At 48.1% G+C, this 25424-nt stretch overlaps 1 protein-coding gene and 1 long non-coding RNA gene across 5 annotated transcripts in view; one reads left to right on the top strand and one right to left on the bottom strand.

Moving 5' to 3' along the window:
- Positions 1-25424, top strand: part of LOC116283477 (uncharacterized) — a 168086-nt gene that overhangs the window by 113883 nt on the left and 28779 nt on the right. The window lies entirely within an intron of this gene.
- The window catches only part of APOB (apolipoprotein B), a 38629-nt gene continuing 36221 nt past the window's right edge, over positions 23017-25424 (bottom strand). The window contains exon 29 of the mRNA XM_006197288.4: positions 23017-24919. Coding sequence (XP_006197350.2) covers positions 23294-24919 — 1626 coding nt within the window. The 3' untranslated portion in view covers positions 23017-23293. The remainder of the gene's footprint in view (positions 24920-25424) is intronic.

Here is a 25424-nt window from a genome sequence, read left to right as displayed (position 1 = left end):
CACAGGGACCTGGGAGAGATGAGCCCTGTCCAGCCCTCCTCAGACAGCCCCACTTCTAATGCCACCTCTGCTAGCCAAGCTCATGCAGGCCTCGGCTGTCATGTAAATTGTGGGGCGGCCTGGAACTCTCATTTTCTCTTTCAATTGGAATACACAAGAAGCTTTACGTTTCTCCAAAAATGCATTTCAGGGTTCATGTTTCCTCCTGAGGGGCTGCTTTGGCTGAGGACTCCTCATTTCAAGCCTGATTTAATCCAGGAAGTGCTTGGGAATCAGGCAATGCCAGCAACAACCAGCAACCTCAAAGGCTGGTCTAAGTGGTTTGGCTGCTGCTGCCTGCCCAGTTAAGCCTGGAGGTCTGCACACAGGTGCTTCCCGAGTGCTTGCTTTCCACCGGTACCCGTGTGTCTGCTCTCCCGGCTGCCACCACCGCCTCCATCACTATCCCTACCATCAGTAGAGTTATCACCACCATGGGTGCCATGAGCCCCCACTCTGGAATCTGTCCTGTCATGGGAAGGCCACCATTTCTCCTTTCCCCTTGTCCTTCCTGCAAAAATAGAAGCAGCAGAGGTTGGCCTAGTGACTCCCTGTAGAATCAAATACAATGAGCTTCTAGAACTTGTTCCCCGAGGAGGGGACTGCAGGTCAGGAAGCTACATGGCCTGACCTGCAAATAAAAGAGTCTGATCAGCACCATACATTCCTATTGGTGGAGAGTGTTGTGGGTACAGAAACCATTTTTTGAATCAAAAATATAATGGCATGTTCGTTGATGGGGCCACTGGGATTGAGTTTTCGAATTTCAGTTTTCAAGGAAAATCTAGGATATTACGGGACTGAGGAGAAGGCCAAGAAGTGTGAGTTCTGTTCCCCAGAAGACCCTGGTAGCTGAAGGTTTATGTGTGGCTTCTGAGCCTTTGGAGCTGTTATCACCACAGGTGTTCCAGAGAATATTCAGAGGACCCCCTGGGATGACTCCATGTGTCCTGCTGGAAATGAAGCTGTTCACCTTTCAGAGTCTGAGCCTCACCCAGGTTGATGATGAGCTTGTGTCCCTTTGAAGCAGTGGTTCTCAACTAGGGTGGTTTTGCTCCCCGGGGGACATCGGCAATGTCTGGAAGTATTTTTGGTTGTCATTACTGGGACAGTGGTGCTACTGGCATCAAGCTGATAGAGGCCAGGGATGCTGCTCAACATCCTAGAATGCACAGGACAGCAAAGAATTATCCAGCCCCAGGGGCCCACAGTACCAGGTTGAGAAACCCTGCTTTAAAGAGAAGATCTGGGAAAACTACAGCAACTCAGGCTGGTCTTGATGAAAAGACAGAGCAGGGGAGAGAGACGGGGCACTTGAGCCCATTTTGGCTGAGGAGTCTGATCATGAGTACGTAAAAGATAAATATTCACACTAAGCTTTTGGCTCAGTTGAGGATTATTAGATTGTAAGAAACAAAAACTACTCAAGTGAATTGAAGCAACATGGGAGGATAAACAGTAACCAGAGAGAAGGGCTGAGAGTATGGCCAGGCCTCATGGAGCCTGGAGAGCTTCTGGGTGGTACTTGTCAGACTGTCTGTGTCTCGTTCTCTGAAATGACATCATCTCTCTTCTTTGCTTCTTTCAGCTCCAGGCTCTTTCCCTGGAGCTTCCTCTACAAGGCCTTTTATTTCTGTTCCTTCAGGATTTCAGCTTGCCCACGGCTTTGGGAGCTCCCCAAAAGAGCTCCCCCTCACTGAAGTCATCTGCATTTTGGCTAGAAGCTGACTTAATAGTTGGGAAAGCCCTAGTTTCCAGGCCAACTCAGAGGCAAGAGGGTAACCACAAGGAAGATGTCCAGGAAGCATATTGGAGGCAACAGCAAGACAAGTTCTATACCCACGAGGGAGTGTGTGTGAGCCCCTGGGCCCCAGGAGAGGAGGCGGAGAGTCTCAGAGGTTTAAAAACCCCAGTGACTTTCCAGGATGAAAGCACAGGGTCCAAGGTCACCAGAATTGGGCTCTAGGGCCTGGGTTGTCCCTGAGAGCCAGGGACGTCAGCGGGAAGAGCCAGCCTATGACCTTCCAGAGACACCCAGGAGGAGCTTTGTCCTGCTCAGAGGGTCCAGTTTACCTCCGAAAACATGTTCAGGGCTGAGCTGATACCCTGGAAGAGAAAAGACCCTCTTTCTCCCTGAGACTTCACCACAGCACATCAAGAAGCCACCTGACCCACTGAGAAACCACCTGGTTCAGGTGATAATGATGAGGAGCGCAGAACAGGTGGGGCCTTTCCACTGGTCTGAAGTTCTTGAGTAGCCAGCTCAGGAGCGCCCTCGCCACCAGCCCATCTCCTCCCTGGCTCGGGTCACTCGCCAGGGCCCTGCGACATAGAGGAAGCTGTAAAGAAACTGAGTCTGGTAGGGCCTGCCGGTGGTCATGGGTGTGTTTGGAGGGCGAACGTGAGTCATTAACCAAGGTCCATGACAAATTTCTACAGGTAATTACTTTATATTTGTATTTGAAAGTCATCATCCTGGGTTGTGACAGAGGGATATGTTCAGTATAGAATTTCTGTTTTGCCTGGAAAACTAGCTTTTGGCTGTAAAAGTGGCATGCAATCAATTGTCTGTATTTTGGCCTTCACGCTGCATTTCCTTCCCTGCTGTGAGGCAGTAACTCAGCGCATGCCTCCCCTCAGCCTGCTCCAGGCTGCTCAGAAACACTCCTGTCCCTCTACCGGAGCCGTGGCAATCCTGCTGAGGGTGAGCCCTGGCACTCAAGCCTCTCTGCTCTCCTGGCCAGCCAGAGGCCCCACCTGCAGAACAAGGCCCCCAGACTTCCTAGAAGGAGGACAAAAGGGAGTTCTGATTTGCTGAGGATCTTAGAATCACTGTGGCCCAAATAAATGCTTGTTGTCATGGTGACAAGCATCAGCTGGGACCCTCTGGGCATGAGGTGGATAGAGAGTCCATAGGCATGGCCTCTAGCCTTCAAGCTAGCACTTGAAGCAATTCAGCTAGCACACTCTAGCAATCAAGATCCTGCTTTTGGGAGTTAGGCTTTTGTTCAAATCCTTGCTTGTATCACTTACTAGCTGTGTGTCTTTAGGCAATTGGATTTAACCCCATAGAACCTCAGTTTCCTTATTTGTAAAATGGGAAATGATGATGATGATGATGATGATGATGATGATGATAATAATAATAATAATAATAATAATAATAATAATAATAATAAAAATTAAAACTTCAGAGGGTTGCAGTGAGGATTAAATGAGAAAATGTAGGTGAAATGTTTTTATCGGTGACCGCTATCTGGTATGTATTTGAAAAGCATTTGCTTCATTAATGTCTACATTACTGATGCTATGTTTGTGCTCTGCCTGATTTTTGATGCCTGGTGTAGGCAGCGCATGGAGGCAGGGAAAACTCGAAAGCTCGCTGCATGCTTTAAATAGCATCCAGGAAGAATCTGTCACGTTTTGGAGATGCTAGCCAAAGAACATCTTATTTCCAGCCAAGCACCTTGTTTGTCCAGCTACAGAGTGTGGCCTGTTTATCTGAGACAAAGTCACCCCAGCCCCATTTTTTATATTTACTTCTCAAGAAGTACAGCCAGAGGAGGAAATTAAGTTGTGGCTTGGTTGCAGCCCAAGATGCAGACATTTTCCTTTTTGATAGGCGCATCGCCCTTCCAGTGGCCCCGTGAAACATGCAGGAACTGAGAATCACTTACGGTCATTGGAGGAATTGATACCCTTTGAAAGAGGGCTGGGGAATAATGCAAATATCACGTGGTATCTGCTATGCACAGAATAGAAGGAACAAACCAATTAACTGATGGAATGTGGGGCATCTAGGGGAACTGCAGGGGCTCTGAAAGGCCAAGAAAATCAGTCAAGTGGGGCCCCAGGTGGACAGGAGTCAGCTGCTGGTGCTAAGTCTGGTCAGAACTAACTAAAGCCCGTCTAGTGGTTTCGACTTGCTCTGGGTCAATCTCTCAAGTTCTCAGGATCCTGATTTTCTTTCTATCCCTCTTTGAACTGGTAAGTTCCTACATCAGAGCCCAAACCTCAAGCCCAAATCCCACCCTTTCTGGAATCTTGAGTTCCCCCTAACTTGGGGCTCTGTGTTCCTGCTGCCGTCTGGGGCAAGTGTGCCTGGATCTGTCTCTTCTGCTGACCAGCCAGCTCAGACTGAGGACACCTAGTCATGCCCAGATTTGAATCTCTGAAGCAGGAGTAGGTTTTTAGTGGGTGCCTCATGCACTGAAGGAAGGATCTTTGGGAAAGTGTACAATCATCAATTAGCAATGTCTGCTGTGGACCAGGGCACACATGGCATAGGCTGATCCTGGACTAGTGCACAGTAAGTGATTTAGAAATGTTTGTGCAGCAAATAGCGAAATGAGGGATGAGTAGAATGGACAGGGGAAGTGTCTTCCTGAAGCTCATAGGCAGTTTGTTGTAGACTGTGGACGAGAGAGCTGTCTTTTGATTGGCAGCTCTGAATTCTTCCTCCGTGTATCACTTGCTCTTGTTCTTGGTTCAGAGCCTGGGGGTTGTGAGACATCACCAACCAAAGTGGGAGAGAGAATCTGGTAAAGGCCAAAGCAGATGCATCTTGAGGCAGCCTAGGGAAGAGACTTCAGCTGAAAAGAGACAGACTAGACCAGGGGATGCCTGGCTTCTCTACCCCTCAAACAGAATTTGATTCCAGGTTCAACTGGGGATTGCTAGTCATATGTATTCTCCATCCAGAAATCATTTGTTAATCAATGAGTGCAGGTTTGGTTTTTCCTTTTTTGGTTTGTTTTTGGGTTTGTTTTTTTTTTTTTTTTGGTATGTTGAATCACATCTGGAAATGATCTGTCCCCATAAATTGATGCTCAGGAAGATGATTAAAAATTTTCTGATTGTGCCCAAATGAGTATGGAACTGTTTAATAAGGAGCTGAGGTCTGGGATCCCTGTGAGGCACATTCTTGAATCCTCATGGCTGGGATTTCACTTGGGGCAAAGGGACAAAAGGGAGGGCTAGGGCTGTGCTGGTTTAGTTTGTTTCCTGGTCTAGGGTGGGCAAGCACTCTCCTGCTGCCCTGCTCACCCTTCTCCCATCTTTCTGGAGCCTGAGTTCCAATTGCTTGATTCTCAAACACATCACCAACCTTGCTTCCCAGGGCAGAGGGAAGGCCAGGAAGAGTGTGTGGTTGTTACAGTGTTGGAATCTCACAGGCATACTGTGAGGATTCTGGGACATGGGGATTACCATCCATTTTCGCTCTCAGAGAGATTATGGTGATCTAAAGTCTTGTTGAGCCTAAAATCCTATATGACTCACACAGGTGTTAGAATAAGCTGTCTCAGGGCTGGTTGGCTGGACCTCTGCCGGCTAGAAGCCTGTAATGAGTGAGCTGGACCATGTCAACCAGCTCCCCTCACTAAGGAGGCACTAAATGCCCATTGTAGCTTGGGATGCTTCCCTGGGGACTCCGCTGGATGCAGTGATGCAGGAAGCCCACTGTGCACCCCAGAGTTGGGAGAGAGGGCCCTGAGTGGGCCCTCCAACCTCACATCTCAGCCAGAGCCAACAGGCTCGGAAGAGAAAGGAAGCAGTGCTCATTCATCTTACGAGATGGTGGGGCAGGGGGCCCTCAGCCCACGTTTGTGTTTCCTGCAGATCCCTATGGCCCCACATTCTCCCTGGCCCTGCGATGCCTGTCTTCTTGGCTAGGGCTTGCTTTGTGTGGCATGAACAGAGTCAGATGAGAGGCTTAAGAGACAAACAGACCAAGAACCAAACCAAAACAAACCGAACCGAGGTGGCTCTTATCATTCATTAGATAATAGAAGCCAAATGACTGCCTTGCTCTAGGCACTGAGACCAGAGAGTACAAAGTTCTAGCCTCGATCTAGCTGTCATTTCAATGGGCACACTTTATCTTTTGCAAACTCTTGATGTTACTGAGTGAGCTAAATTTTATTAAGTGTGTTTTCTGTTTTCTAGGGTTGGAAGGTAATTGAGGGAACGGTAAATATTAGCAAGGTGAGTCAAAGCAGCACATTGTTCTTGTCTTCTCCATCCTTGTCCTGTTCCCGGGGAGGAGGGGAGAGTGAACAGTGTGGTTCTACTCAGTCGGCTATACCAATGAGGCTTCCTCCCACTGGCCCTGCCTGAGGCTCTGTTGTGTCCAGCTGGCTGTCAGGGAGAGGGACTGCCATCCAGGACATGGAGGGCCCCCCAAATTACAAGTTTGGGTAGTGAGGCCAGTGGCGAAGACCCTGATTCTAGGGAGGATTTGGGGGCCCAGGAGTAGTCTGGTCCATGCTAGTCCTCTACCCAGTGAGGAATACACATAGTCAGCTTAACACCCATGGTCTGGGCAATTCTCTGTAAATCCTGATCTTGGGCTGAGCATATTTGGCACATTTTGAGCTTTAACTCAATTTTGAACATTGGTTTGGATCCAACAGTGGGTGTTACCCTGAACCTTAGGTTGTGTGTAAAATATGTCTCCTTGTGTGAAGGACAGCCATGTGCAGATGTTGCCTCCTCTGTACTGAGTGGCGCAGGTGCACAGGGAGGATGTCATGAGCATCAGGGATAATTCAAGTCAACTCCTTGGAGGCAGGAGCTGTGCAGGGAACTGGCTCCCTTTTCTGACCCTTCAGCTGATGTTGACCTGAAGTAAGGTGGCCAAAATAAAGAGGTGATGGGTGGTCGGAGGGAAGGACACCTGGGGGTCCAGGAAAGGGTTCAAAACAGAGACTTTGCCTTTGTTGACCTGATTCTGCTGGAGGCAAACACAAGCAGTATGTTTAGGGAGTCATTACTTGGTTCCTGATCCTTTGCTGGGGGTGAAGATGTTATGGGACGTGTTCCTTGCATGCAGGGAGGAGTACAGGGCTCTTCCAGGATATAGGCAGGTGGGTGGTCCCAGTGGAGAGTGGCTTGGTCCAGTGGCAGCAGCTCTGATGAATGACTTCTGGAGCACAGAAATTTGGTTGGAAGGCCCTCCAAATAGTCCCGTTGGTCTTGGCAGTCAGGCCATGTGCAGTCCATTCATCAGTGTCGCCTCTGAAATTCCCAGGGGCCCCTCTACATAAAATGAAACAGAGACAGCATGTGTGCAGCTGGAAGTGCATCTCCCCAGCAGGCACGGCCCTGGGCAGCCCTTGGGTGGAGTTCTTCAGGTGGGAAGGGGTTTATTTCTGGGGCATCTTACTCAAGTGAGAGACACTCGCTGGAGAAAGTCAAGCCTGGGGCCGAGGCTGGGAGGGAGCGCTTTCTCCAAGCCCAGACATGCCAGGCCTTTTCTTGGAGGCTCAGCTGTTCTCCTGGCTGTGAGAGATGTCTCTGGAAGTTACCCTGATGTAAGTCCAAGCTGGGAGGGACATGAGAGGTTCTGAGACACAAAAACCTCATAGAACAGAGGGGAGTTTGTGGCCCCTATAGAAGGAGTCAGAGGCCAACAAATGACACGGTCCTGCAGGAGGGGGACAGCTTTGCAGGTGGAACTACTCCAGGCAGAATGGAGAGATTTGTGTTTGTTTTGGGCTCTCCCAGAAGAGAGCAGGCACACAGCAGGTGCTCATTAACTGTTTGTTGAAAGAAACAATATAGCCCATCTCTACTTCTGGGCCTGGCTCAGCACCTTGTGACACTGGCTGGAGTAGGAGGCCAGGAGGTGAGAAGTCCCTCATTTGTGCTCAGGCCAGGGAGTGTGGGCTGACCTGCTCTGGAGTTCGTTTGAGAGCAAAGCGCTGTGACGCACTCTTGTGAGGATTTCTACAACTGTCAGGAAGTGCACCCCACAGGGAGTAACAGACCAAGTGAGGAACGCGCCCACCCCTGGTCTGTGGCTGGTGCCAAGCTGGGCTCACCTGGAGCTGGTGGACCCTAAGCCTCTTCCTCAACTTTCTGCTAAGTGGCTGAACATGTGGACTTTCTGGGAGCTTGGAGGCTGTGGACAATCACACCTGCCTGCCTGGGATGGGGCTGTTTCTCTTCTAGTTGAGCTGACATCTAACAGGTAGAGCTCTTGTGTGTGCTGAAGACTCCAGGCCAGGTTGACAAAAGCCTTGCTCTCGGCCCCCTCTCTCAAGGACCAGCCATCTGACCATGGCTGGGGAGCCCTTCTCTGCTTCCAGGTATCTGACGGCGTAGCCCTGGGTTTCGAAGGAGCAGCTGAGGGAACCCTGGAACAGGAAACAGAGGATTTCAGAAGCAGAGGTGGGCGGTGAGTCTGGAATGGGGCACCTGGCAGCTACACAGAGGTACCAGGAGGGAGGATGCCCTGGGGTTATATGGGTGGGGGTGCACCTGATCATTTGTGTGTGCATGCCTGCACATACGTTCGTGCAGATGTGTGTTGCCTGCTGTCTGTACATAGGTATGAAAAGATAAAACTGAGGCATATTAAACATTTTAAGAGTTTACTGGTGCAAAATCAGTTTGAATCGGGCAGTGCCAAGTTGGAAGTGCTCCACCGACAGGAGCTAGGGGCAAGACTTATAGACAGAAGAGGCAGAAGCCAAGCAAGGAAAGAATTTGATTGGCTACAGCTGGAGCGGTTGCCTTATCTGGGAGCATCTAGTTGGCTAATTGTGATCGGTTGTTCTTAAGTTTCGATTTTGCTTTGCTTACATAGGCTCCTAAGGCATTAGAACCACGTCAGTATGTTTATTTTTTAACAAAAAGCATTTCTGCACTCCTGTGTTCCATGTGCACAAACTTACAGGGCCAGGGTCAATGTCACATTTGTGCCTACATGCCTGTGTATGTGCTTAGGATACTGTCACCCAGGGGCAGCATTCAGCCTGGCACAGGAACTGACCCATCGGAATGGACACTGTCAGATACACAGCAGTGTCTGGAGTCTTGGGGAGGCCCAGTGGGTCCCCTAGGATGACTGGGGCAGGGGCGGGAGGCATTTGGAGAGGTTCTGATTGGTTCAGATATATTTCAGTATTTTAATAACTTGTTTGGCCTTCCTAGTGCTAATGGGAAGAACATCAATTCTGTTGTCGCCAAAAATAAACTTAGGGAGTAATAAGGAAAATATATCCTGGCTAAGGTGAGTTAGATTTTCAACAAAGGGAGTGACAGGATTTGATATACAAGTTAGAAAGGTTACTCTCTTGGCTTTAGACAAGTTACTTAATCCCCCTGTAAAACTGGGTTGACCACACCCACCTTTACATAAGGTTGATGTGAGGATGAAAGGAGATAAAGCCACTCAGTGTGCCTGGCACAGGGAAGATTTTAAAATTACTGGTGTCATCCTTTGTGTTATAAAAATGGTACTGTGTATGTTTGCAGGTATGGTTTTGGAGATCACACAGATCTGGATTTTAAGCCCAGTTTGCTGTGGATAAGTTGTAAAATTGAAGCTACTCAACCTTTTGGAGCCTGTTTCCCTATCTGTAAAATAAAGACCACAGTTTGGGACTATGGGTTTATTGTAACACTGTGAACACTGTCTCGCACACAGGAAGTAATCTGTAGACAAGTCCCTATTATTGTTACTCCTGATGATGATGATGGTTATAGGAGGGACACTGTCCATTGAGCCCTTTCGAAGTTACCTGGTCCAGCTGTTTCATTGTGCAGGTAGGACCACTGTGGTCTGGAGAAATGTGACAGGGGACTGACCTCTGATGGGCTCACTGAGGCATGAGAAAGCCAAGGGGCCTTCAGCTGGGGTGACTTTCTTCACTTTGCTGAGTCTGGAACTTTGTGACCTTGTGACCTTTGTGACCACAGCTAATCTTGGGACTTTGTGAGCCGTTGGTGCTGTACATGTCTTTCAATACTTCCAATCAACTCGCCAAGTTGCGTGCAGCTGAGAACTTGTTCCTACTCCACACTGCTGTTGTGTGTTGCGGCAGCATCCTCCTGGATCCTGGGCTCCTGGTTACTTTGTGGGGAGGGGAGGAGAGTATTAGTGAGCTCCTTCGCTGCTGGACGCAGTGGTGGCCTGGCTGGCTTACCCAGGTCGGCCGACTACCTTGGTCCCATCACCTGAGAAATGTCCTCTCTGTGTTGTGAGGTCTGCGAGATGCCTTAAGTTAGAGCCCAGGCAGAAACTCAGTCAAGACAAGGCCTCCTAGTGCCCCAGGCTGGTAGCCCGTGTGGGTCTCTGAAGTCAGATCATCAGATAATCAAAACAGCAAGTACCGCTTTCTGTAGTACTGTAGCGTTCACTGGTGTCAGTCACCGCTCTAAGCACCTGACACGTATTAATGCCTATAATTTTCACAAGCACCTCTGAGGTAGGTACTGTTATTACCCACATGTTACATGACAGAGCAGCCCAGGGATCTCAGAAGGCCACAACCCTGGCACAGGAGGGAACAGGAAACAGATCCAGGTGGCCGGGCCTTGGAGTCTCCTCTGTGTCCTCGGTTGGAGGATGGGAACGAAGGACAAAGTCCCTTCTTTCCCCTGAGGGAGACCTGGGCTGAATGTGGGGGGAAAACTGTGAGCTTGGACGTTTCTTCCAGCACAGGGAGCCCCGTGCGGGGCTGGGCGGCCCTGAGAGCAGCTTGCTCTGCATTCCCCGGCGGCCTTGCACAGTTGCTGGGAGAACCTCCAGGGAGCATCATTAATCACAGTGTGGCCCCTCCTGGGGACCGGCCCGCCTCACCCTGCCTCTCCTCCGTCACTTACCGAGTTCTCACTGAGCAAGGGGTGCGGCCTCCCTTGCAGTGTGGGCTCCCTCCCAGCATCCCTGAAGGTGTGTAGTTGGAACCGCCGTTGCTGCCCTAAAGTTGATCTGTAAGGTTTTGCTGTGCCCCTGCCGGGCGCCTGGGCACAGGAGGCCCAGTTGTGGGTTATGGATGAGATGAGATGTGTGAACCCAGGCCTGGCCCAGGAGGTGAGAAGGCCTCTCCCTCATCCTCAAGGGAAGACCACAGAAAACACAGGGCCACCCTCTTCAAGTCCTCTCCACAGTCTGTGAATCTCCAATAAAGGGAACATGGGGATTTCCATATCTGGAAGAATTTTAAAGTTTGGTTTTCTGTCTGGGCAGCTGGGAAAGTCAGTGGAGAGTTCCGGTCCCAGTGGGCGATGGGCTGCTTCCTCCTGCCCCCGAGCTGGCCTCAGGCACACCCAGGGACTCTGCCCCAGCCAGGGCAGTGACATGGAGTTGGGGGGGGTGGCTAGATTCTCAGGGATCGGCGGGCCTTGAAACCGTAACCTCTCCTGAGCCATTGTATATTCTCACCTCCAGCTTTATATTTTGTTCAGAACGGCTCACTTTCTACTTCAGCACTTAATTCAACAGCTATAGAAAAATACGCTCTTTTTACTTTTTTCATCTTTTTGACCTAAGATCATGTTGGTGCCAATTTCCTTTAAAATAATTCATTACCTGTAGGCCACTGGCGTGAAATCCCAGCGGTAGCCCCCGGCGACCCTCTCTCTGTAATTCCATGGCCTCCCTTTGCTCACCCTCCCCTTGGGGAGCCTTGGCCTCTGTGTTTATACACTAATGTTTTTTCTCACACATTCATTGTGCGGCTTTCCTTAATTTGGTGTCCCGTCGGGTGCCAGCGGGAGGCCACTCAAACATTATGTCAGTGATCTCAAAATTGAACCCCAGGGCTTTCTTCTGCCAGCGGCCCGAGCAGATGTGTGGCACACTTTATTAACTCAAGTACCCACGAGTTGAAAATTTCATTAGTTTGAGGGGAGGGCTAAGTCCCATCCAGAGACCTGGTCTGGACAGATTCTTTGTGTCAGCCTGACCCCTAGCAAAACGGATTATTGTTCTAAGTGAGACAAGTGACCTAATGTTCTGCCTGTTACGCACACATGGTCTGTAACCTTTTAAAATACGAGTGTGGGAAAACAGCGCATTCTGCCACATCCCTGACTGCAAAATTCCTGACAGGTGGCAGCCAAGCTCTTAGCAACGCCACCGGGAACTTGGAATTATCCAGGGGCCGTGGTGGTGGTTCCCTTGGGGCAGGTGCAGGCCGGGTCAGGAGAGGCAAGGAGCCAGAGGGAAGGAGCCCGTGGAGGGAGCAGAACCTCGGCCTCCGGTGCCCCCGAGGCAGACCAGGGCCCAGCCTTAGCCTGGGGGCGAGCTGGGAAGGCGCAGAACAGCTTACCACCTCTGTGTCCTCAGCCAGAGTCCTGCTTTCCAGAAGCTCTGGGGGAGCTTCACTAGGGAACACCGGAGACTAACAGGGAAGCGGTTGCTGGTTTGTTGTGTAGACTTTACCTGGCTCCATGCTGGGTACTGGGTATAGCTGCACAAACCCACCTGCTCACTGGGCCCCTCCCCTCCCTCGTGTTCTAAGTGACCTTGTGTCTGCTGTTCGGTGTGCATGGTCTGTCTCCTTTCAAAACACAATTGTGGGAGAACAGCACCTTCTGTCTCACCTCCTTGACCACAGATCCCTGCCCAGTGGTAGCTGGGCTCTGTGGGGAGGTGGACGGGCATGTTGAGTTGAGCATCTCCCGAGGCCCCCACAGCAAGGCCCTGAGCTAGGGCCCATGTGGGAGACAGGGGTGACCCCACTGTGGCCTGGTGTGGCTGGAGGAGGGAGGCACTTCTGGGAGGGACTTTGGGAGGCCCTCATTGGAGAAGGAATTGAGCTAGGCTTGAACAGGCCAGAGGAGTGGGTGAAGGAGGGGTCCTGGGAAGGAAGTGGGCAAGGCATGGGTCTTGACTGGAGTTTTGGGGATGCTGAGAGGTGGCTGTGATTGTCTGCAGCGTGCTTGCTCTGGACTGTGTTTGCAGCTTAGACAAGGGCAGTTCCTGGGCCGAGAGAGAATTCCACTGGGTTTCTGGTGGCACCCGAGTCTCCGAGGGGCCTGTTGCAGGTGTCCACCTGTTGACAATCCCAGCTTTGGTGGCTGCACGTCTGGATTCCGAGGGACCCGGCCTCCAGACCTGGGCTTGGCTCTCCCCAGAGTCTCTGTGACCCAGCCTCCCAGAGAGCTGAGGAGAGGGCGGCCCTGGCCCCTACCTTCTGACAGACACAAAGCAGAGCTGGTTGTAAAAACTTAATTAAATGAAATATTTTAACAAGAAATTCCAAGAACAGAATGCCCTGCTCGTAAGCAAGCCCTCACAGAAATAAAAGCTGACGGGAAGCGTGTGTTCTGTCCAACAAGAGAAAGCTTCTGCAGGAATCGAGATGGTGCAAAGAAGCCAGCTGTGCTGGGTGGCGGGTGAGCCAGGCCAGCTCCCAGTCAAAGCCCAGCAGGGGAGAGCTCAGCATTCTGGGAAAGCGTGGACCATCCTCATCCAATCAACATACATTTGCTTAGCATCTCCTGTGTACCCAGCAATGTGCAGGTTGAGTGTGTGATGCCTTCAGCGGGCACTTCACCATGTTCCTGGGAGAGGGATTTTTATCAGGTAAAGACATGGAGGCTCAGGGAGGTTATGTGACTTCCCAGACACAGGTCAAAAGTATGAGAGAGGAGGAGCTGGGACCAGAACCCTGTCCCCCTGCTCCTTAAGTCCAATCTTGTTTCCACCCGACCTGCCCTCTCCACTACAAAGTAATTGCTGGCTGGCCCGAAGCAGGGCCACTTTCAGGGTTGGGGTGTGCTGTCATACCTTCCTCTGGGGAAGCACAACCAAATTCTGTCCCCACAGTGGCCTGAGGGGAGCGGGGAACCTTGCCCCGCCTCTAAGGAGAGGGCCCCAGGCCGTGGTGAAGTATCACGGTGAGACAAGCCTATGTCAGGCCCAGAGGGAACATGAGGCTTGATGGAGAACGATGGACACTGTGGGCAGACAGAGGGTCAAGGCTGACGGAGCTCAGGAGAGGATGGCAAGTCTTGGAAGTTTTCCTAGAGGAGGTGGGACCTCACAGGGCTCTGAATGGTTTCTTAGAGTGAGGGGAGTGTTCTATGCTTGGGGAAAAGAGTGAGCAAAGCCTAGGGGTGGGTGGCAAAGTATGATGTGTAGCCAAGGGGATAGGAGGAGCATGAATTGGAGGTGAAAGAGGCACCTGGATCCTTTGCCTGACTCCCCAGGGTGACCTTGCCCTCATGTACGTGTCAGTGATGATGAGGTGACAGGAAACATCTCCTGCCTCCATGTCAGTCTAGGCCTCTGTGAGGAAAGGTACCATATGTACAAACCAAGTAACCTGCTTAATCTCTCTTGATTGGATAGTTCCCAGAACAGAAATATTTCTGTAACAGAAGAACAAAGTCCTTCCTGCCACCTGGTGCATTTACCACATACTGTCTTCCAGTGGCCTCAGTGGGTCCTGGCTGGGTACCACCTTGATTGAAGAAAACTCCATAAAACCCCAAAACTTGCAAAGAACATTCACTTTAGGAAGGATGGCTCACAGGATAAGAGGAAACTGCTTTACAAGAATCTTCCCATCAGATTCTCTTACATTGTAAATTCCAAATATTCTTTGATTTATCAAAGCGAACACCTATATAAAGGGTTTTCTTGAGTCTAGTGAATGTGTAAAGTGAGGCAGGGGTGTGATTGGCTCAGAAATCACCTTCCAATGTAAGTGACTATTTGCAGCAGAAAAACTGCCTGCAAACACTACCCTCCGCCATCCATCACCTGTTTCCTTCCCTTAGACACTGAAAAGGAATGTGCGGAGAATGTTCTAACCAAGAACCTGCATCCACGGGACTCATCTCTTGCAGCAAAACTGAAGATTTCACTACATCTCTCTTGTGCAAGTTTCTCATCTTAGCCTCTTGGGAGAAGGCAAATACATGGTGGGGGGGGGTCTCTTCACCCATCTACCCTGTCCCAGGAAAATTGTGTGAAGAATTTCTGATAAACAGATTCTTTTAAAAACATCATAGGATGAATCATTCCCCTATTAGTTTGTGAAAGATGGGAAGAAAACATTTTAAAGCTGGCTGCAGTTGGAGTCTGTTGGCCTAAAAGGAAGGCAATTTGTTTCCTGGTAAGAAGACTGTTTTGTCTTTAAGGAAAATAGGTCAACGGGCCTTTGGGTTATAAAACAGGAGGCCCCACTGCCTTCCCAGACATAACCACAGAAGAGTCAAATTGTTCTGCCTTCTACAGGGACAGGAGTCTTCCTCTATTGGGTGGGGCAGACAGAGTGTGGGGACCTGGGGAAAGTCAAAGGAGGGAGGGAAAGAGAGCCCTAGAGAGATGGGAGCAGATGGCTTACACGACAGCCACGTGTTAGGGGACCGTGGGAAGGGCTGGAGTGCAGTGGGTTGATTCAGATAGTAAAGAGGAGGAAGACCTTGGAGTCTGGATAATGTGGGCACGTCCAGGCAGCCCACACTTAGTTGCATAGTGAGTTTCAGGCTTATAGTCTGTGTATATTGAATCTGCCTAAAGTAGGGCACACCATGGTCATACTGGACCCACAGGCTGTCAGTCCTGGGAGGACCGTCAGGCGAGATGGCTGGTGACCTGCCCAGGTTCACAGAGGCAGTCAGTCAGCAGCAGAGATGGAGCCCGGGTCGCAGCCTCCTGACTGCCGTGGAGGAACTCTCCCAAGTAGAGACCCCCCTTGGAGACGGAGACTGCTCCACTGGCCCGAGGGAGAACCCCTGGGAGGCCACATTTCCACTGGGGTTTGCCAGGACTGGACGGCCCTGTGGGGAGCCTGAAGATGCTGAGCGGCCCTCGGACAAGGAGAGAGGAGCTGAGGTTGGTGTGTCCTGTGTTTGGATTATTCCCTGCCTCTGGTGCTACCGGGAGTTGGGCTGTATGTGCCTTTCATCCTAGCTCTGTGGCTTTGCCCCCACACAGAGCTGAGGGGAGACCTGCACCCTCAGTCTGCATCTGTGCCCGTTACAGAACAGGACTCAGCCCTGTGTGGCCGAGGGGCCCTGTGAATGGGGAGGCAGGGTGCCAGGGAGGGAGAGGAAAAGCTGAAGGGCAAAAACATGGAATGTGTCGTGGGAGCAAGGACCCAGAGGGAAGAGAAGGTTGTCCAAAGTATCAGACCGCAGTCACTGAGGGCAGTCTTCTATTATCCGTTACCCTGGTGTTAAGACCCCTGACTAGAGGTCAAGGTAATAAAACAGGCAGAGGAAGTGATCTAAGACACCAGAGAAAGAAAAGGTACAGTAGGAGAAGCACTAAAAATGGACCAAATGGACTGGCCTGATTGATTAAAATACACACCCAGTCATCTTGGGGGAAGGGAAGTAGAGGTGGCTGGGCGGAGGCTGGGAAGGCGGCAGGCAGGCTGGAAGGGGGTCGGGAGTTAGGAGGGAGGAGGCTAGTTCTAGAGGGTGGGCGGAGGCAGTTCCAGGGCTGGGACAGGCTTGTGGAGGAAAGACGGGAGACGCTTCACGCCCCCACCACCCTGAGCACCCCCAGCAGCTCAGCCTCCTCGGAGGACATGGATAGTCTCTCTCCAAAGGGCTGATATCAGTCTCAAGGATTTTCAGTCCCTTCCTGCTTCCACCCCAAAACCTTTTATGAGAGAAAAAGCCTGTAAGTACCACTTCAATGCAATGGTCAGTCAGTCAACAAACAGCCCACAGCAATGCTGTCTGGGTTGTCTCAGAGGAGTTCATAGAAGGCAATCATTGTTTTGGCAAACTCAGGGGAGCCTCAAAAGAGGCTGGGCTCTTAAACTACGCAGGCTTAAGGTGGAACATAGAAGAAAACTGACAAGGTCTGAGCAGAAGCCCATTGCAGTAGCCTGGCTGATCACAGAGTTTGGTCTGGGGTAGAGACATGGGTCAGTGAGGAAGAGGAACAGTGCAAGCACATGGCCTGGGTGTGCGTCAGAGATGACCAGAGAAGGCGTCAAGGACTAAGGGCCATTTTTGCTGGGCCTTGAAGGATTTTCCTGAGAGAATGTAAAGAACCAGTCCTGGAGATGAGAAAGGTTTGATAGTGCAGAAGGACACAGACTAGATTGGCTCCTCTGGAGTTCATCACTGTTGTGTTCCCATCTTGCTGATGAAGAAACTGAAGACTGAGAGGTGAAGTGACTTCCCCAGGACCCCACGGCTACTCTCTCTCCTCCCTGCCCCTACTTCCCCCTGGGACCCTAGGGTCCCTGTGAATCCTTCTCATCTGGGCCTCTCCTAGCATCCCACTGCAAAGCCTTGTTCATTTCTATGCCCTGAATGCTTAGGAGAGTTCCTAGCCAAGAGAAGGGGCTTATTGAATAGCTGGTGAAGATATAATTTCCTTTTGATAAGAAGGAGGAGGGTATAGTTCAGTGGTAGAGCATGTGCTTGGCATGCACGAGGTCCTAGGTTCAATCCCCAGTACTGCCATTAAAAAAATAAAATAAAATAAACCTAACTATCCTCCCCCAAAAAATTCGATAAAAATTCTTTTAAAATGAAAAGTGAGGGGTTGTCCATCCCAAATTCCCAGGTTAATGCCATAAAGACAGAAAGGGAATCACAAATTAAATTAAGTACTTAATATGTCCCAGGCACTTGAAGGTTTTTGTTTTCTCTTTTTACTTTTTTTATATAATAAAAATAATATACTTAAGTAAATTAATAACATAATAAATGCTCTCAGACTCATCACCCAGCATGAGAGTGAAAGCATGACAACACTCACATCTTCCTGTGTGCCCTCGCCCATTGTGATGGTTAATTCTATGTGTCAACTTGACTGAGCTAAGGGATACCCAGTAGCTGGTAAACATTATTTCTGGGTGTGTCTGTGAGTGTTTCCAGAAGAGATTAGCATTTGAATCGGTCAACTGAGTTAAACAGGTGGCCTTCACCAGTGCAAGTGGGCACCATCCGATCTCCTGAGGCCTGAACAGAACAAAAGGCAGAGGAAGGGTGAATTGCTCTCTCCTTGAGCTGGGACATCCATCTTCCCCTGCCCTTGGACACTAGTATTCCTGTTTCTTGGGCCTTCCCACTCTGACCAGGGCTTACACCACTGGCCCCCAGATTCTCAGGCCTTCAGACTCAGACACCAAAGTCTTTCCTGGTTCTCCAGGTTGCAAATGGTAGATCGTGGGACTTCCTGGCCTCTATTTTCTAGATAATTGGTATAATAAATCTCTGGTTCTCTCTCTTTCTATATATATCCTATTGGTTCTGTTTCTCTGGAAAAGTCTAACACAACCATCCTTTCCTCTGCCTCTCTCCACCAGATGTAACCAAGTCAGAATCCTGAGTTTATCATTCCTTTTCTTTAAAACTATCATTCCAGAAAATAAATTGTTTGATTTTAGTTGATTGTAACTCTATCAAAAGGGTACCATGCTGTGTTTAATCTGGGACTTACCTTCTTACGCCATTTATGTTTGTAAAATTTCTCTAAATAATTGTGTGTTAATTGTAATTATACTTCATTCCTTTTAACTTCTATCAGTATGATGTAATCAGTTTATCCACTCTGTGTGCAAGGTACTACATCCATGATTTCATTTTATCCTTTTGGGGGTGGGGGCTGTGTGGGTATTTTAAAAAAATTGAAGTATAGTTGATTTATAATGTTGTGTTATAACCTAAAATGGAAAAGAAGAGGATTTTATTTTATCTTGATTACAACCCCGTAATGTGAGAAGGAACCCCTCTCTGTTCCTGTTCAGAGTGCTTCAATCTGTTCTTCTTTTGTGATTCCCATTTTAAAGACGAAAGTAGAAAGATCAAGTAACCTTCCTGAGATTACATAAATCATGAATGGTGAAGCCTGAATTTGGCCCCAGAACTTAGGCCTTCTTTGAGAAGTGGGAAATAGTGGCCGCCCCAGGCTTCCTGACCTCAGCTCACCAGAATTACAGGCAGTACTCTGCCCTCTTTTCTACTGTCCTTTCTGTGAACTTCCAATGCATCATGTAATTCCAGGAGTGTTCTAATGACCCTGGCTCCAACCAACCTAGCCCAGTCCTGGTACAAGATTCCCAGAGCTGTGTTGGGCCTCATTGCTCTATAGGGAACTGCGTGCCAGCATAAGTGGGACCTGCTTGATGGAGGAGAAGAAAGGAGTGGAGAGTTCACCTGAGGAGCCAGGGAGAACTGGGGGGCTGGGTTGTTGACCATGCTGCCCTTTCCTCAGGCTACTCTCTAGCCTAGAATCTAAACTATGGATGCCTCTGCTCCGTGTGGCCAGGTACTCATGCAGCATGGAATGGCCACCAGAGCTTAGAAACAAGGGTGGGGACACGAGTCTTCAGTTCACAGACCAGGCCACCTCCAAGGCCTGAGTTGTCCCTTTCACTTGAAACTGGGCCTTGGTGGTGCTAGTTGGGGGGTGAAATTTACTCAAGGGTCATAACTTAGTGCCTTGTGCCCTGGGTATCACTGACCCGAGCACCGCTCAGACTCAAAGGAGGTGTAAGCCAGTTTCTATGGTGGGGAGAAGGCCAGGACCCTCTCCTCCTAGAAACATGTGTACCTACTCCACCAACTTTTATGAGGCCCTGGAATGTTATTTGTTGGTGACCACCCAACCATCCCACCAACAAATGGAGTGCTTGAAGGGAGTTGCAGCTGACCTCTTAATGTGAAACAGCAAGACAAGGAGATGAGCTAAGAGGTAGGGTCTGTTTCTGCACATTTATCTCTGGTTATTAGACACTTTTAGAGGGAACATCTGTTTGTCTACTCTGGCTCCCATGTTACAGGCCCCATTTGAAGGCCAGCTTGGCCCCTTCTCTGACTGAATGGGGACTAAGTCATAAATTAGAGCCAGAAGAGGGACCTAGAATAAGAAATCAGAGGGGGCTTTGCTCATCTCACCAATAAAGAGCAGATGGGTTCCTCAAATGACCAGCCTTCAAGTGAAGAGTGAAGAGAATGGAGGGAGCTCTTCCAGATGCACCTGGTGGTGCCCACTCTCGTGGACTCACTTACCTTGTAAGGTTTATTCTGTGGACAGCATCACTAGTCTAAGGCAGGACCTGGGAGTCAAACCAAAGCACACAGCTTGCTCACGCTTCCAAAGATCCAAGGACCTGGGCTGGGCACCATTATTTCACTTCTTTGGTTTTAAAGTTTGGATATTTGTTTTACGGGAGCAATATCTGTGTTTATAGTAGTACTTTCACATCATCTCACAGGATGTCCTTAGGACGTGTACATGTTGGCTCACTCTCAGGTCAATAGGCCAATTAATTGTAGAAGAGGAAAAACTGTGTTTTCTTGTTATGTTCCTAAAGATATGTATAAGGACATAAAGTCAATACAATTGGTTAAAATTCTCCTTTGTCCCTATTCTTGTGGCTATTTTTTCTCTAGCCCACATCTCCAATTTAATAGCCTGCTAGATATTTCTGCTTGGACACAGCACTGTAATTTGAAATTCCCCGTGTGATTGCATGGTCCTTTTCCAGCTGTGACTGTCTATGAGTCCATGCCTTATATTAATAATGTCCCCCCAACACACTGATGCCCGATAGGTCTTCAAGTTATGCAGGTTCAAAATTTCATAACTCTGAAGTCGGCTTTACTCATTCTTCTTCCTTGTTCTTTGGGTTACTCCAGCAACCTCTCCAATTTTCCACTCCAGTGAATTACCAAGGCAGCTCCAGCTCTTCTAATAGCTTTGGCACCCATCCCTTCTGTTCTAAGCCATCAGCCCTCCAGCCCTGTCAATTATGCCTTCATGATGCTTCTTGTAACCAACTCCTCCTCACCACTCCCAACATCAATGACTTGGCTGGGGTGCTTAGCATCTTTTACTTGGACCTTGGCATATTCTCATATCCAGATTCATCCCACTACAAATTCATCCTGCAGAAGCTGCCATATCAGTTTTCTTAAATCACAAATCAAAACACCCTCCTGCTCAAAAATCTTCATTGGATGCCCTCTCCAGCAAAGAGAGTATCACCCTTTCGTTCCAGCTTTCAGGACCTCTGCAATAATGGCAACTTGCTTTTCCAGTCCTGTCTCACCTCGACTTTTCTTGTGCTCTGGTCGCTTTGAACCTATCTTTCTTTGCTGACGCTCTTCTTCTGCAATGCCCTTTCTCCCTTATCCATTTAAACTTTCTCCATGAAAACTTTAAAAATTTTTATTGAAGTACAGTCAGTTACAATGTGTCAGTTTCTGGTGTACAGCACAATGTCCCAGTCATCTCCATGAAAACTTCTTGATTCTCATCCTTTCCTGTTATAAACTCTCATAGTACTTTGTTTATACTCATCATGAGACAACACATTCCACTTCTGATAAACAGTTGGACAGACAGACATCCAGGAACTGCATCTTACTGAACTTTGTCTCCTCTGTAGAGCCTTTGGGCTTAGCCCATAGAAGCACCTAATAAATATTCACTAAACTGGCTCAGTCTCCTTGCCTCCATTCTCTCTCCTTGCCGTTAACTCATTTAAATAATAATCTAATAATAATGGCACTTTGTTTCTATACAACATTAAAGGTTATAAAACTTTCATATGCATTATTTCAACTGATTTTCATGAATAGCCTTTCAAGGCAGGCAGGAGAGAGATTATCCTCATTTTGTAGATAAGAAAACTGAAGCTCACAGGGGGAAAATAACTTGCCCAAAGCAACAAGATAGTAGGGAATGTAGCCATTAATGGAACCCAGAGAAGCATCCTGATATGCAGGGAAGACCAAGGAGGAGGGCAAGCAAAGTCCAAGTCCTCCTGAGAATCCCTTCTAACTTTATTGAGCATGATGAAGATATTCTAGGCCAGCCAGGGGCACCTCACATAAGGGATGTCAGTCAGGGAACTGGGTGATTATGTGACCATTTTCAATTTGTATCTACTTTTTTCCTCTTCTCATGCCCCAGACACAAGTTGATCATCACATGAGCACCAGGAATCTTGGACTTCTCCTTTCCCTCCAAATTAAGCCATAACCCCAGGCCTCCTTTCAGTGTGAACACTCAGTAGATTCTTGCTGCTCACAGCTCATCAGGGAGTCTCGTAGAGCTATGCCTGGGATTGCTCATGTGATGCTCTGGGACCTGGGCCTCACTGTCCCCTTTCTCTCACTCTCAGATGTGACCCTTCATTTACTCATTCATTCACTCAACTATCCATCCATCCATCTGCTAAAAGACTCTTGAGTACCAGATCCATACACTACCATGTATTCCACCTCCTTATGACTCTTTCTGGCTCCTCAGTTCCAGACAGAAGAATCCTGCTAAGGTAGCAACAGGCTAATGTGTTTTCTTTCTGGGTAATGCTTGTACATTTGAGTGGACGTCATCAAGGAAATGTGAAGGCCTTATGAAAGAAAGGTGGTGGTTGAAGGTATTTTTGGATAAAAGGGGCCTTTTCCAAAACAGGCCTCATGTAGGACTTGGGTGGGTGGATCTCCAATTTCCTATTCCCCAAAGGTTACAACCCTCCTTTGTCCTCCAGTGCCACTGATATCAAAGTGGGAAAGCTAACTTCCCGATGGTATTAGTGACAGCTGGGCTGCACAGCTTCTTGGCAGCCTTCCCTTACCAGAGCGCATCTTGGATGTTCTGACTGGGTGTTGCCAGTGTTTAAAATCAGAATTTGAGGTGAGTGGGTATGGCAGGGGAAACCTTTGGGTTTTGATTACACTTAGGATGGTTGCACATTAAGTTTGGAGAAATAAAGATTCAAGAGCATAAATGCATGCTTGGTCCCAGAAACGTTAGGAACATACGTCCCACGCCTCCTCTCCCACCCTTACCTCCTTTGCCTTGAATGGATTCTGGCTGAGCTGCAGGGAGCCTTCTGGGATCCCTTCTGCCATGAAGCCTGTGGGGCTAGGACTTCTCAGTCATTCCTTCTTCACTCTTGGCAGGTGAGTGAAATAAAAGTCTTATTGGTTTATCTCGCAGCCTAGCGGAGAACCCTGCCTGGCAAAGGCAGACTGGTTGGTGAGGAAGAACTGGTGGCATAAAATGAGATGCTCCGGTGGATCAAATTCTGTGAAAGCCTTGCAAACAGTTTTCCATTCTCACTTGGCAAATATAATCCCTGAGATCAGTTACTTTTTTTCAGGTGGCAAAATATTTCCCCTCCTCAAACTCTCCCTTTCCCCATTTACTCTATCAAAAGACTGTGTGTTCCTCTAGAGGTTTTGAAATGTCAGACTTTTGAATAAATACTCTCATTTTGCTATCTTTCAATATGAATGAGTCACACTGAGTGGTATGATACACCATAAAGAATTTATTTATTTGTTCTCACTCTCCCGAAGTTTAGCAAAATAACTCAGACGTTGGTTTTTCTTTAACTTGCAAAAAAATGTCATTTCCCAGAGTCCAGAGCCCTCCAGAGCTCTGATGCCAGCAGGTTCAGTTCATATGTGCTTCTGATACAGGGCTGGCTTGCTGTATGGTTATATTAATACATACAGTTTGAATTTTTCCCCTACCGTGTGAAAACTTAATAGGAGCAGAAGAATAAATGAGAATTGCTATAAAAAATTAGAAGGTGATAGTAAATCCTCCTGGAGCAACCTTTATGTAGGGGCTTATGTTATCTTCTGTGGCCGATTGTAGCTTTTTTAGTAAATCCATGATACATCTCAGAAACACGTGGTATTTTTGAATGGACAGGTCAATCAATCTTTTAGACTCAGCAATGAATTTTTCATAGTAATCAGAGAGGTAGTCTGAAAAATTCTGTAGTTTATATGTGAACTGCTGGTGGTAATCAGAAATGATTTCCTTCATTGCAACAGCCCAGCTTTTAATTATTTCCTGAGCACTAGTAGAAAGCTCTGCAATCTTCTCTTTCCCTTTTCCATCTGCATCGGCAAGGATGCTAAGATGTTCCTGGATATCTTCCTGCACAAATCGCTCAACTTGACGTGAGAGCTGAGCAGCACCGACAGTGCATATGGAATGCAAATCCTTAAGGACACCTACTAGGTACTTGATCAGGCTGATAATCTTTTCTTCAAGTTCATAATATTTCACTGTCCAGCCAACCATACTTGGATCAAAATATTCTTTGCGAAGATCCTTTATGTACTGATGAAGCTGCTGTAACTCTTGAAAAGCTTCCTGAAGTGTGTTTTGAACAAGTTCATTAAAATCACCAAAGTTAAGGTCTGGGTATTCTTTCAGGAGTCTAAAAGCAAATGGAATATGTATGTTGAAGGTTGTGTTGGTCTTGTCTTGGGTATCATTAATGAGATAAGGAAATTTCTCCTTTAAGTGTTGAAGTTCTTCTTCTATCTCTTGGAAAATGCTTTGTAAAAATCTCTGAAGATCACTTAGCAGCTCTGTAATCTTGACAGACTGGAGGTCACTAAATGCCTTTTGGACCTCTTCTGATAAAAGTTTCAGCAGCTTCCCATACTCCGAGATTAAATCTATCAGTTGATAAATCATTGAACCAAAAGGAAATGTAATCTTTTGGTCCTTGATTAATTCAGATTTCTGCATCAGGTCTTGGAAATAGGAAAACAGTATTTCTAACCCACTCTGGATTTTTGAATGTACCTGGGACAGTACCTTTCCTACTTCCATGATGACCATACTGCACAGTTCATCTCCAGTGTAGTCCTCAGCTCTTCCTGGGAGCTGGAATCTGATGAACTTCAGGAAATCAATGAATGAGTCAGTCACACGCTTGACTGTCACATTAGATTCCTGAGCAACTCCTATTAAGCTGTCAAACACCCTATTCTGGAGTCTCTGGAAGTCACCTTGGTCCTCCTGAGCCAACAGTTCCTGGTACAGACTCTGGGCCTTGTCCTTCCACTGCTGGTAGGTTTTAGTGGTGCCTCTGGCTAGCCTTTGGAGCCTCATGTCCACCTCATCTGTCTGCCTCACAGCCTCTTGATAGGCCTGATCAGCGCTGCTCTGCAAACTTCTTCTCAGTTTTAAAGAAGCATCTTTCAGATCAAGTCCTGTGTACTCCCGGTGGTACTTGTTGACATAGTCATAAAAGGCCCCTGTGGCCTTGGGCACACTGTCCTTGAGAGAGCTTAGCAATTCGGACACTGCTGCTTCTTCCCAGTTAACTTTGATCTGAAATTCCTCATCTGATTCCTCATCCCTCATCTCAATTTTGAATATGTTGAATCTTTTATCTGGAGAGGACTAAAGCCAGCAAACAAGGATGAAAAGAACATATTTTCAATTATCTTGATTACATAATAGACTACACTAAAACTTCATTAGCAGTTAAAAGTAAAGACCAGAGGATCATTCATATCCTGATGGGGATTTATCTTTCATGTGTTTGTCTTATGGTTCAGCAAATCCACTCTTGTTAATTCCTCTTTAACATATGCCCCAGAAAGGATAACATTATGCAAAGCACTTACAGAGTTTAACATTAAGGCCTTTCTAGGACTGAAGATTAGAAGAGGAGGAAGAGAAGGGGGAAGAGAAGGGAAGAAAGACACAGGAAAAGACTAATTTAGAGAAAGGAGAAGTAGCAAAAAAAGAAAAAAGTCCAGAGCCCATGTAGCAGAGACTTAGAAGATCAGTATCACAAGCCATCCATCCTCCAAGCCTATGACAAACTTCAGGAATAGAACCTGATTATTTCTTCTCCTCTCCTAAAGCATCGTTAATGCGACCCTGGCAGAGCTTATGAAGT

Source organism: Vicugna pacos, chromosome 15, assembly GCF_048564905.1.
Source record: "Vicugna pacos chromosome 15, VicPac4, whole genome shotgun sequence".
Taxonomy (NCBI): Eukaryota; Metazoa; Chordata; class Mammalia; order Artiodactyla; family Camelidae; genus Vicugna; species Vicugna pacos.
Note: the sequence above shows the minus strand (reverse complement) of the source record. Positions and strands in the feature narration are given on the sequence as shown.